Genomic DNA, 12,572 nt, shown 5'->3' on the forward strand with positions numbered 1-12,572 from the left:
TTATAAACTTGCATAGATTAATGATTTCAGACAGAATGCATCTACAAAATGCACAATAGGAATAAATGCAACTTTTAAAACAATGGTTATTTTATTCTCTTCAATATAAAGAAAATGTTTAGTGACAGTTGTGAGGATTTCAAATGACAATAATGTACAAAAATATTGCACTGTAATATCCTACAGTAAATGCTGTTGGTGTAAAAACTTTACACACCCTGTATCATTTATCATATAACCTTGGTGGAAGGAAGCCAGATGTATTACATAAGGGCAACAAAACAATCGCTCCCTGTTGTTTTTGAGGTAAATGATAAGATTTGTGGATTCATTAACTTAGGGTGTGGAGTGTTTTAGCACTGGTTTGTTAAGGAAGTCTTCCTCCATTACAAAACAATAAAAAGGGAAATTTGCAATCACAAGGTTCAGTTTTGCAGTCTCAACAACCCTGCTAAAAATACAGTATACATACTACATAGTGTATCTGAAAGTATGTATGAATCAAAGTGTTTGCGAGCATGTCAGAGTAGAGTTGAGATAAGAAGCCACAAAAACAGCCGGGCCTCAAGGGGTTGTTAAATATCTTTCAAATATGTATAAACACACTGTATGTTCGCTTTGCCTCAGAGGTCTGGACTCTGAAGTGTATCCCCCAGAGCATGTTGTGGTCACTTCCACCATATCTCCATCATTGGAGATATTTCAGAGAAAGAAACCCAAGTAAACTCAATTCTTGAATCCGTGGGACAAACATCGGATGTTTTAATCTAAAATAAAGACTGTGCTGAAAAAGTGCCGTTCAGAAGCGGAAATGACTCTCACTTCCCACAATGCATGGTTTCCAAGTTCCAAAAGTGAACATTCATCTTGGTCTCGATCTCGATGTCTTTCAATATCTGTTGGAGAGATGTTGAAAGTTGAGGTATGAATTGCATGCATGTAATTTTATTATTAGATTTAAAGTCACAATGAAATCAAAATGGACAATTCTAGTTTTTTATGGAATATTGCAGTATTTATTTTTAATTATTTATCTGTTCGCACCATTTACAAAAAAAACCCAAAACAATTATGTGGCCTCGTAATCTTTAATCAAAATATTTTCTCCATCTCTTCTCTGATGACATGTTTACTGGAGCGGGGGCGGGACAACCTATCACTTACATGAGATCACAGCGATTCGATCCAATCAATTCCCAATGGACAAAATAAAGTCCCGCCTTACATTTATTTTTTATTCATGAAGTCGTTTCACTCAGATATATGTCACAATAGGAAAGAGAAGACTGTCGCAACTTCCGTTCCATGTCAACTTCAAAGTATACTTCCGCCTGAAGTCATTTTCGTCATCAGGAGGGTCCGCAGACGGTGTGCAGCCTAATTTCTGTGTCCATGTGGACAGTGCGCGTACAACAGCACATGTATGAGTGACGAGTGCTTGAAAACAAAGTTTACTAGATAGTATGCACACGCCGAATGTGGCTTTCCGTGCTCACGGCCAAAGGACTATACTTTAAAAGGTTTTAAAAGATGGAGCAGAACACAGAAAATGAAGTTTAAAATGTTATAGAGTGCAAACCTGCATGAACTGTTCAAAGGTGATTCCCTCATAAAATTCATCAGGACCCTAAAAACAAAAAGGTTTCAGTTAGAAAATCACATCAGAAATTTCTAACTGAAATTGATTTGGAAATCAGATGAATTCACAATTAAGAGAAGCATCTGTGATGGATTTATTTTTCTTGCAGGAACAACATTCATATGCTTTTGAATGTTGTATATTTCCAAACCCTTTGGTCCAAAACTTGTGACTTGTTTACCCTTGTATAAATAACAAATAGGGGAAATGAAACTAGACAGATGTCTAGGTTTCAAAACTTGTGATTATGAAGTAATCACAAAAACAGTTTGCTTCTACCTAGTAACAGAAGGGTTTGCCTATGAAGAACCAATCAAATTGTAGGGAAATTATGTAATGTATCATGTCATTTTCGCCATGCTCCTATTCTATAAAAACTGTTGTATTCCTTTTGCGGGTGGGATTCTCTCTGTAATTTGTTTGAGATCCTCCGGCCGTGATTTAAAGCATATTCGAAAGGCATTGTATGAAGTCTGTCGGTTATCGCTTGCGCAGCAAGTTAGGGTCAGGGGACTCGGTCGACGTCGATGAGGAGACGCTCTAGAGTATAAATATTATTGTTCGGGGACGTCGATTGTAGACGAGACCCAGATAAACTAACGTCAGATAAACTATACAGACGTTCGGGGACTGTAGACGAGACCCAGATAAACTAACGTCGACTGTAGACGTTCGGGGACGTCGATTGTAGACGAGATCCAGATAAACTAACGTTGACTGTAGACGTCCGGGGACGTTGATTGTAGACGAGATCCAGATAAACTAACGTCGATTGTTGACGAGATCCAGATAAACTAACGTCGACTGTAGACATTCGGGGACGTCCATTGTAGACGAGATCCAGATAAACTAACGTCGATTGTTGACGAGATCCAGATAAACTAACGTCGACTGTAGACATTCGGGGACGTCCATTGTAGACGAGATCCAGATAAACTAACGTCGATTGTAGACGAGACCCAGATAAACTAACGTCGACTGTAGACATTCGGGGACGTCCATTGTAGACGAGATACAGATAAACTAACGTCGACTGTAGACATTCGGGGACGTTGATTGTAGACGAGACCCAGATAAACTAACGTCGACTGTAGATGTTCAGGGACGTCAATTGTAGACGAGATCCAGATAAACTAACGTCGACTGTAGACGTTCGGGGACGTTGATTGTAGACGAGACCCAGATAAACTAACGTCGACTGTAGACATTCGGGGACGTTGATTGTAGACGAGACCCAGATAAACTAACGTCGACTGTAGACATTCGGGGACGTTGATTGTAGACGAGACCCAGATAAACTAACGTCGACTGTAGACATTCGGGGACGTTGATTGTAGACGAGACCCAGATAAACTAACGTCGACTGTAGACGTTCGGGGACGTTGATTGTAGACGAGACCCAGATAAACTAACGTCGACTGTAGACATTCGGGGACGTTGATTGTAGACGAGACCCAGATAAACTAACGTCGACTGTAGACGTTCGGGGACGTCCATTGTAGACGAGATCCAGATAAACTAACGTCGACTGTAGACATTCGGGGACGTTGATTGTAGACGAGACCCAGATAAACTAACGTCGACTGTAGACATTCGGGGACGTTGATTGTAGACGAGACCCAGATAAACTAACGTTGACTGTAGATGTTCGGGGACGTCGATTGTAGACGAGACCCAGATAAACTAACGTCGACTGTAGACATTCGGGGACGTTGATTGTAGACGAGACCCAGATAAACTAACGTCGACTGTAGACATTCGGGGACGTTGATTGTAGACGAGACCCAGATAAACTAACGTTGACTGTAGACGTTCGGGGACGTCGATTGTAGACGAGACCCAGATAAACTAACGTCGACTGTAGACGTTCGGGGACGTCGATTGTAGACGAGACCCAGATAAACTAACGTCGACTGTAGACGTTCGGGGACGTTGATTGTAGACGAGACCCAGATAAACTAACGTTGACTGTAGATGTTCGGGGACGTCAATTGTAGACGAGATCCAGATAAACTAACATCGACTGTAGACGTTCGGGGACGTCGATTGTAGACGAGACCCAGATAAACTAACGTCGACTGTAGACGTTCGGGGACGTTGATTGTAGACGAGACCCAGATAAACTAACGTCGACTGTAGACGTTCGGGGACGTCAATTGTAGACGAGACCCAGATAAACTAACTAAGTACTCTCCATTGAAAATAGTTGGCAACACTGATCATGGAAAGTCACCGTACCATCTGACCCACTGTCTCACTGGCGACTTCCAGCATAGCAGCATCTGTAATGGCTTTGGCTGTTTCTGCTCCTATGGTTTCAGTGCTAGACAGCAGCTCCTTTACCACCTGCAATCACAATTACAATCAGTATCAAATTGTGTTACTGTGTTTGTAGCCATAAAAGTAGAAGTCAAATGGTTCTTACACGTCTATATTCATCCAGAGTGATGACGCCATCATTGTCAGTGTCGTGCATGTTGAACAAAACTACAGAGAAGGAAATATGCTTTTACCAAGTAGTTGTGTGGTGCGCATAAAATAAAAATGTAAATTAGCAAAACTGTATTAATAGTATACTGAGAGAAATTGTTTCAAATAGTATCTCAAATTATGTTAAAAGGGGCATTTATAGTGGCGCTTAACCGTTGTTTAGATGTTTTCACACACCTGTACGAGTTTATTTCTTATTGGGAGTCAATGGCTTCCGTCAACTGTCTGGTTACCAACATTCTTCAAAATATCTTCTTTTGTTTTCAACAGAAGACAAAAACTCATACAGGTTTGGAATAACATAAGGGTGAGTAAAAGATAACAGAATTTTCATTTTTGGGTGAACTATCCCTTTAAAGTTCCATTGCAGTGTGAGATCTGCAAAACTTGTATATCAACTTGTTTTGATCAAAACTGCATTTGAAAGAACATCTATTTGCGGTCTTTATTTCCTTATTCTCACAGCGTAGTTTCTCCTTCTTGATGGTTTTTCTCTCCTCCTCAGCAATGTGTGGTTTGGGTGGTTTGAAAAAGGCCAGGACGGTAACGAATTCCTCAAAACCGATCTCCTGCAAACAGCCCTTCTCCTTATGACCCAAGTTCCTTGATGACAACACACAGACATTATCCACTGAGTATATATAGAACTATAACTAGATAATCTTTTTATTTCATTGCAAAATGTAAAATTTTATAGCCTAACTCTTAAAAATAAAGTTGGATATATATGCATGCATCTCCAACTTTACCAGCATACATACAGTATATATATATATATTGACTGTACACATTTTTAAGGGCCGTTCACACAACACTGTTTTCAACTATTGTTTTATGCGTTTTGGCCGTTTATTTACACAGCGTTTTGGGGGCCTGAAAATGCAAACTTTTGAAAACGGTTTCAAAGTGCAAATTTTTGAAAACGATACTGTTATCCATGTAAACTACGGAAAGGCAAATTTGAGAAAACAGTGACATCATGTTGCATGCACGTTATGTGTTCAGTCTATAGGCAAGTATAGTGTTTCTTTACAAAGTGTCATCGCCAACTACTGGCCTGGTAGCGGAATACAGCGTTTTTAGTCGTTTTCACGGATCCGTGTGAACGGGGATCATTTTGACGACGTTCCCGACTTTACTCGAAAAACGCGACTTTCCTTTTTAAAAACTGATACCTACAACCAACACCTGCACCCAGCACCTGCACTCCCCCTCCTGCCATCCACCAGGCCCAGATGGTGTTTCACCTGCCTGTTTAAAAGTCTGCGCTGACCAACTGGCCCCCATCTTCACACAGATCTTCAACAGATCACTGGAGGAGTGTGGAGTTCCCTGCTGCCTCAAACGCTCCACTATCATTCCGGTCCCCCCAAAAACCCCAAATCACTGGATTTAATGACAACAGACCTGTCGCTCTCACATCTGTGGTCATGAAGTCGTTTGAGAGACTGGTGTTGGCCTACCTGAACGACATCACTGGACCCTTGCTGGATCCTCTTCAGTTTGCATACAGAGAGAACAGGTCTGTGGATGATGCAGTCAACATGGGACTGCATCACATCCTGCAACATCTCGACAGACCTGGAGCTTACACAAGTTTGGCCTTCAATAACATCACGCCTGACCTTCTCACAGCCAAACTGATCAAGCTCTCCATGCCCACCCCAATCTGTCAGTGGATCACCAGCTTTCTGACAGATAGGCAGCAGCTAGTGAGACTGGGGAAACTCACATCCAGGAGCATCAGCACAGGGTTACGTCCTCTCCCCACAACTCTTCTCAATGTACACAAATGACTACACTGTAAAAAAAAACTCTGTTAAGCTCCTCAAGTTTGCAGACGACACCACTGTCATCGGCCTCATCCACAACGGTGACAAGTCTGCATACAGACAGGAGGTCGTACAACTGGCTGCCTGGTGCAGTCATAACAACCAGGAGCTGAACACGCTCAAAACAGTGGAGAGATGATAGTGGACTTCAGGAGGAACACCTCATTCTCCATCATAAACAGTGGAGTCATTCAGGTTCCTGGTCACCCCCATCTCTCAGGACCTGAAGAGGGGCACTCACATAGACTCTGTTGTGAAAAAGGCCCAGCAGAAGTTGCGCTTCCTTCGCTAGCTGAGGAAGTTCAACCTTCCATGGGAGCTGCTGACACAATTCTACTCAGCCGTCATGGAGTCTGCTCTATGTGCTTCTTTAACTGTCTGGTTTGGTTCAGAAGATTACAACGGACAGTGCGGACTGCTGAGAGGATTATTGGTGTTCTCCTGACCTTTACTCTAGAGTGAAGAAAAGGGCAGGTAAAATCATCACACTCCACTCACCCTGTTGCCTCAGATCACTGGGCACTAGCACATATAGGCACAGGAACAACTTTTTTCCCACAGGCCCTTTCACTCTTAAAGTCCCACTCCGATCATATTTTGAGCTATTTTTAAACATTGCCAGTGGTCTTTAAATTATGATTATGCCATTTTTAGCCAAAATCACAAAACCTGTGCCGTATTCTGGGACTTCGCTTCAGCAGAGCGGCAGTAGCTCATTAGCAATTCGCCTCTGCGTTGTGGGCGGAGCCGTTGGCACGGAGACGACCCTCCCCCTGCCCGTTGCTGAGAGCTCTGTCTCTCCCGCTAGCTTACATCCCCAATACCGGTGGGGCAACAGTATTATATACACGTTAATTATTATTATCCGAAGTTAATCAAAGTTATCACCGATCACCGATCATTATTTCACTCCAAGACGTCGCGTGTGGAGACGCCCAGTGGAGTTACTACGTCACAACTCCAGTCTATTTTAGCCGGCATTTTAGCGTCTGCTACTGATTCACAGCCATTTGAATGTAGAAATACTCAGAAATACAACTTTGAGCTTATTTTTCTCAAGGTATGTCCTCTAACATCAGAAAAATGCCACAAGAACATGTTAACACCTAGAAAAACATTATTTTCATCGGAGTGGGTCTTTAAAGAGTTAAATGCCTCCCTAAGCATTTGCCTGTAAGTGCAGTACCCCACTGCTTAGTGCAATATCTTTGTAAATTCAATTTATTCATAATCTGTAAATATGTTTTTTATGACTAAACCTAACTGTGTCTTTATACTTTTATATTTTAGGTGACATGTGAAGGCCAAGTATGGTAACCATAGGAGTGTAACGATAACCTCAAGTCACGATTCGATATATATCACGATAACGATACTTGAACTCTTATGATATGATATTATTGCGATACTCCAAGACATATGGTAAAAGGTTAACAAAAAATGTACTGTTGATTTAAAATGCAAAATTCGGTAGAGACAGAGCACATTTAGGCCACGCCCACACCGGGGGGAAACAATCCGACCGTCTTCATTGACTTTGTATTGCCTGAAGCTGCCTCCTTGTGAGTTCTGACAGTTCTGACAAAAACAAAACAATGTCTTCAAAATCGCTATAAAGCCAAAACATTCTCTGTTACCGTAAATTGTATGTTTATCTCTGTAAAGCTGCCTTGAAACAATCTCCATTGTTAAAAGCGCTATATAAATGAAGAAGACTTGACTTGACTTGACTAAAAGCTGCTATGTGACAGAGTGTACAGCAAACAAGCTAAAAAAACAAAACAAACATTTTTATAAGCTGTCGACCCCAACAAACGAGCATTTAAGGTGACAAAAGTGGATACAGGTAATTGAGACAGAGTGCAACATGTAATATTACTCTGAGAACTACGCCCACTCGAGGGGAACGTAATCGGCGAAAGGGATAGCCTAGCTTACAGAAATTAAATATACTATAACTGACATTTGGATATTTGACTTACCAGTGACAAAATGTTTACTGCACACGTAGTGTATTTTTAGTGCATACTGAGTGTCAGAGCCCACCATTTACCCATCCATGTCTTATTGCCTGTATCCACTTTTGGGTCGACAGCTTATAAAAACTTAGTTCTGTTTTTTTTAGCTTGTTTGCTGTACACCCTGTCACATAGCAGCTTTTAGACATTGTTTTGTTTTTTGTTATAAGTCAAAAATGGCAAGGAGGCAGCCTCAGGCAATACAAAGTCAATGGAGACGGTTGGATTGGTTTCCCCCCGGTGGGCGTGGTTTTCAGATTATGACGCGTGTCGCTCTCTCTATTACATTGGGTGTGGAAATGAATAGGCTTGGACTTGGTGTTGGTAACCTAATGCACTGGACAATAGTGACACCAGAATGATTCTGAAGCTTAAAATACAGAATTATTTTAGACTAATATGCTTGCACTCTTTCACTGACTAGATATTTAAAATAATGTAGGCCACTATTTACTGGTAACATAAGACATTTGGCATTATCAGGACCCACAAATATTCCCCCATTGCATTATAATAAATTATATTCAACATTATATAGTAGTTTAATGTAGTACTGACACTAAAACTCTGTAAACTTGCATTTTTTTCTCACACAGTAATTTTCATTTTGGGTAACTATACACAATACATATTGTCAGTCACTATCCACGATACATATTGTTGCATTTTTGTATTGCGATATATTGTGACACCCCAACCCATACTCAGAATTTGTCCTCTGCATTTAACCCATCCAAGTTAGTGAACACACATTTAGAGCAGTGTAAACACACACACACACACACACCGGGAGCAGTGGCCAGCCATTCACTGTGGCACCTGGGGAGCGATTGGGGGTTAGATGCATTCCTCAAGGGCATCTCAGTCAGTTCCTGCCGGTATTGAGAATCGATCCCACAACCTTCGGGATACCAGTCTGACTCTCTAACTATCAGCATTGATTATTAGCTGATTCTAATTCTAACATGGACCCCTTTCCTTTTCTGTACACACCTTGTATCAAAGAAGGCCTCAATGATCTGTCTTCGGATTGGGTTGAGGGCCAAATCGGTCATATTCTCAAGGTGTTCACGTCTGAAATTTAGAAGAAACGGTTCTTTTTACACTACATTTCATTATAAAGGACACAATTCAATAATACTGTGTCATATGATATTAAGCAGAACTTGCATCAAAATGAGAAAAGCTAATTGGTAAAAACAACATATTGCAACAACAGATTTTGCTTATTGTTAAACTGTAACTCAAAAAATCTGCGTCCATAATTTGCAGACCAATGGCTCTGCCCTAACACAGGCATTAATATAAAGGGTGTGATAGATGACCGTTATGACAGTATTTGTTTACAGTCAGTATAGTCTAAATGAGTGGGATCAAGTCATTTGTACAGTACCTTAAAGTGCCTTCATCTTGAGTCAGGTATATAAATCTGTTATGGAGGTTTTTTATCTGCTCTATGGAAACTAAAGTGAGAAAAAGACAGCAAATTCAGGAAGATTTCAAATAACTTTGCAGGTCAATGCAGTGACAGTTAAAGCTATAAGAACAGGCTGCATCCGAAATCGCTTACTCTCTTGAGTAGCTGCTTATTTTGAATCACTAACATATATATGTTCTATATATAATGAGTGTGTGTAGAATGTAATCCAGACGTACTACAATCCCCATGTTGTCATTGTCATGTGACCCTACCAGTGTCAGTTGCGTTGCTTCACTTCCATTTAAAAATCCTCTCCTGTGGCCTCATGGGATAGTAAAGTGTCCATGCACACTTCAGAATCTCATCGGAAGTTGTTGGTCATCTACATTTTTGGCTTTTATGATACTTTGAATTAGGACATACTTCTTTTGTCACGTCCTGTTTTTCTCCTACCATATAGTAGTGAAGTATGCGATTTCAGATGCAGCCGTTATGTCATGTGTGTGTGGGTGGGGTGCAAGTCAAGATGAATTGATAATGAATCATATCATCAAACTGAGTTGTTAAACAATGCATGTTTTATTAGGTAACCATAATAACCTCTAATGTGGTTCCAACCTCGTATTACAACAGGAGGGAGGTGATGGACTCAATGTACAACACTGTCAACATGCCACAGTACAAATTTTATTTATAGATATTTAGTCAACCAAAATGGAATGTGCAATCAATCCCTGATCTTATGACAGCTGACACCAAATCAAAACACTCACTATTATTATTGCTCATACAATATGCCTTTGAGATGTCTAGTATGTGGTAACTGTACACTAGGCTATATAATAAATGCTGTAAAAATATATTGTTCATTGTTAGTTCATGTTAATGCATTAACTAATGTTTACTTATTGTAAAGTGTGACCTAAAACAAAGACTACTGGAGAACGTTTTACAAGAAAATTCTGCATCAGTTTTTTTACTTCAAAATTTCACCATTTCTTTGTAATTTATTTGTGAAATTTACTAGCAATTTCTGTATGAAAATGATTTTAAAGTGACATATAGAAAATAAAATATTTGATTTTTTAATGAATTATTGATTTTAATTTGTAATTTTTTATGATTTAATGAATTAACGAACACCCTGCAGTTCCTTTTACAAAACCCTGATGTAAACTATTATTTTAACCGTTAACTGAAACACTTCTCTGTAATGCTGGAAATGACATGAAGTAAATTAGGCTATAGTTCACACAAAAATACTCACGAGAAACAAAAAACCAGTAAAACCAGAAAAACAGAAGAATAGTAATTTGTGTAAAGGAAGCAATATCTATTTCACATTTATTCTATCACAATTGAGTTGATTATACTCTATTTTGAGAGGTACAGTTTGTTTGGGGAAGATTCGCACTGTGGAATTTATGCTTGGTTTTAAATATATGCACATTCACACAGTTGTACAGCAAATAACTTTTGTGGAAACACCTTTTCACAATAATGAGCTATTCGCACAGTTATATTCACAGTTATGAGTGGGATTACTTGTGATTCTCCAAAAGTCCTTCTACTTCTACATTTAAACAATGAAATTCGGGGTTAGTTAGATTTAGGCTGTTGTGTGTTGACAGTTCATTACTTTATTGCATTGCATTACTGTATAGTATGCACTAAGCATTTTAATATGCATATATTTGTTATACAGTCATCGAAATATAAGAATAAAGATCAAGGGTCATTAACAAACATAATATAGGCTAATGCAAACATATCACTAATAATACATTTGAATGTACATGTGTGGGGTTTTTTAACCATTCTTTGAAGCACATTGATTGGAGTATTGTAGGCTATATGAATACGGGCTGCCAACTCTCACGCATTCAGCGTGAGACTCACGCATTTGACAATATTCACACGCTCTCACGCCACACATTTTCTCACGCACAGAAAAATCGCGAAGCAAAGAGGACACGGAGACCGACAGACAAGACAGAGCAGATTACTTACTTATGATATATATATATATAAAACAGCTCTCAGATTCTGTAATTTCTATTACGAAATTCAAACAATAAATAGGCCTACCGTTTTGGCGCTTGTAAATGTGACGTGACAGATCCCTACTAGCGCCAGTTCAAGCGGCACGTGAACCGATCATTCATCTCTACTAGTAGTTAATAGTAAATAATCACGAATGAACAATGTTGTATATTCCTTATACATAATGTCGATCAGTCAAGTGTTTTTCAAACGCGGAAAGAGGTCAATAAAACAGCTGGAGAACAATTGTGTCCCATAACATTTACCTCAGGAAAGCCATGACCTGACGTGACCGTAATCACGTTATTGGCTAGAAAAAAGAGCTAGAGTATTTATTTTTGCTAAATAGGCTATGTGTACCATTACATATTTATTATATGTTTACTTATATATCATTAAATGAAGTTGTTAATATAATTTAAAAAAAACACATTTTATTTGAGTTAGCCTATTTTTAACCTTAAATACTACCAGCTGATAGGGCTCCCTCTCTGTATGTTTACAGCATTAATTAGGTGAGATTTTATTTCTTGAGAAAAATGAACATAACGAGTACCTAATATTTATCCAAATGAATCAATATTGAATCAACTCACAAGAATTTAATTGAAATCGTGAAATTTGTGTCAAGCAATAATAAAAAACCGTAGCTTACCAGAAATTGTACCATGTAAACATTGTAACATGTTGTCACTAAACCTAATACAATTCTGTTTAGTTACTAAAATGTTTTGACAATCACAATACACTTATTGTGATGCAGTATTTTCATCCCCCAATCCCCCAATCCCCCACCCACTCCATTCCATTCCATTCTCCATTCCATTCTCACTCCAAGCTAAACTCAAAAGTTGGCAGACCTCCAGGTATGTACCATCACTGTACCATAGTACTTTTTTGTAAGAGTCTAGGTCTAAGCACACCTGGAAAATAGATACTCACAGCCAGTTTTATCAGCCAGATCTTGGAACTCAGGCACTCGTCCTGACTGAGAAGCTCCCATGTTAACGTCCGGAAGAGACAATCACAACTTTCGCAATGTACGCTCACACTTTGACAGCAAAGCTCCGCCCCTCTCATGAAATATCCAAATAAGCAGCAGTGACACACACACACATGGCTCGTCCGGT

At 39.5% G+C, this 12,572-nt stretch overlaps 1 protein-coding gene across 1 annotated transcript; it reads right to left on the minus strand.

The window, feature by feature from the left end:
- Nucleotides 1-68: 68 nt before the first annotated feature.
- Nucleotides 69-12,492, minus strand: tesca (tescalcin a). The gene is made up of 8 exons (XM_056254767.1): nt 12,385-12,492; nt 9,373-9,442; nt 8,973-9,053; nt 4,593-4,732; nt 4,065-4,126; nt 3,878-3,985; nt 1,580-1,627; nt 69-896 (listed from the first exon to the last, which is right to left on the minus strand). The coding sequence occupies exons 1-8, from the start codon at nt 12,443-12,445 to the stop codon at nt 819-821; spliced, it is 648 nt and encodes a 215-aa protein (XP_056110742.1). The 5' UTR covers nt 12,446-12,492; the 3' UTR covers nt 69-818.
- Between the last annotated feature and the right edge of the window lie 80 nt (nt 12,493-12,572).

This window comes from Rhinichthys klamathensis, unplaced genomic scaffold (genome assembly GCF_029890125.1).
Source record: "Rhinichthys klamathensis goyatoka isolate OS25496 unplaced genomic scaffold, OSU_Roscu_1.1 h1tg000114l_1, whole genome shotgun sequence".
NCBI classification, from domain to species: domain Eukaryota; kingdom Metazoa; phylum Chordata; class Actinopteri; order Cypriniformes; family Leuciscidae; genus Rhinichthys; species Rhinichthys klamathensis.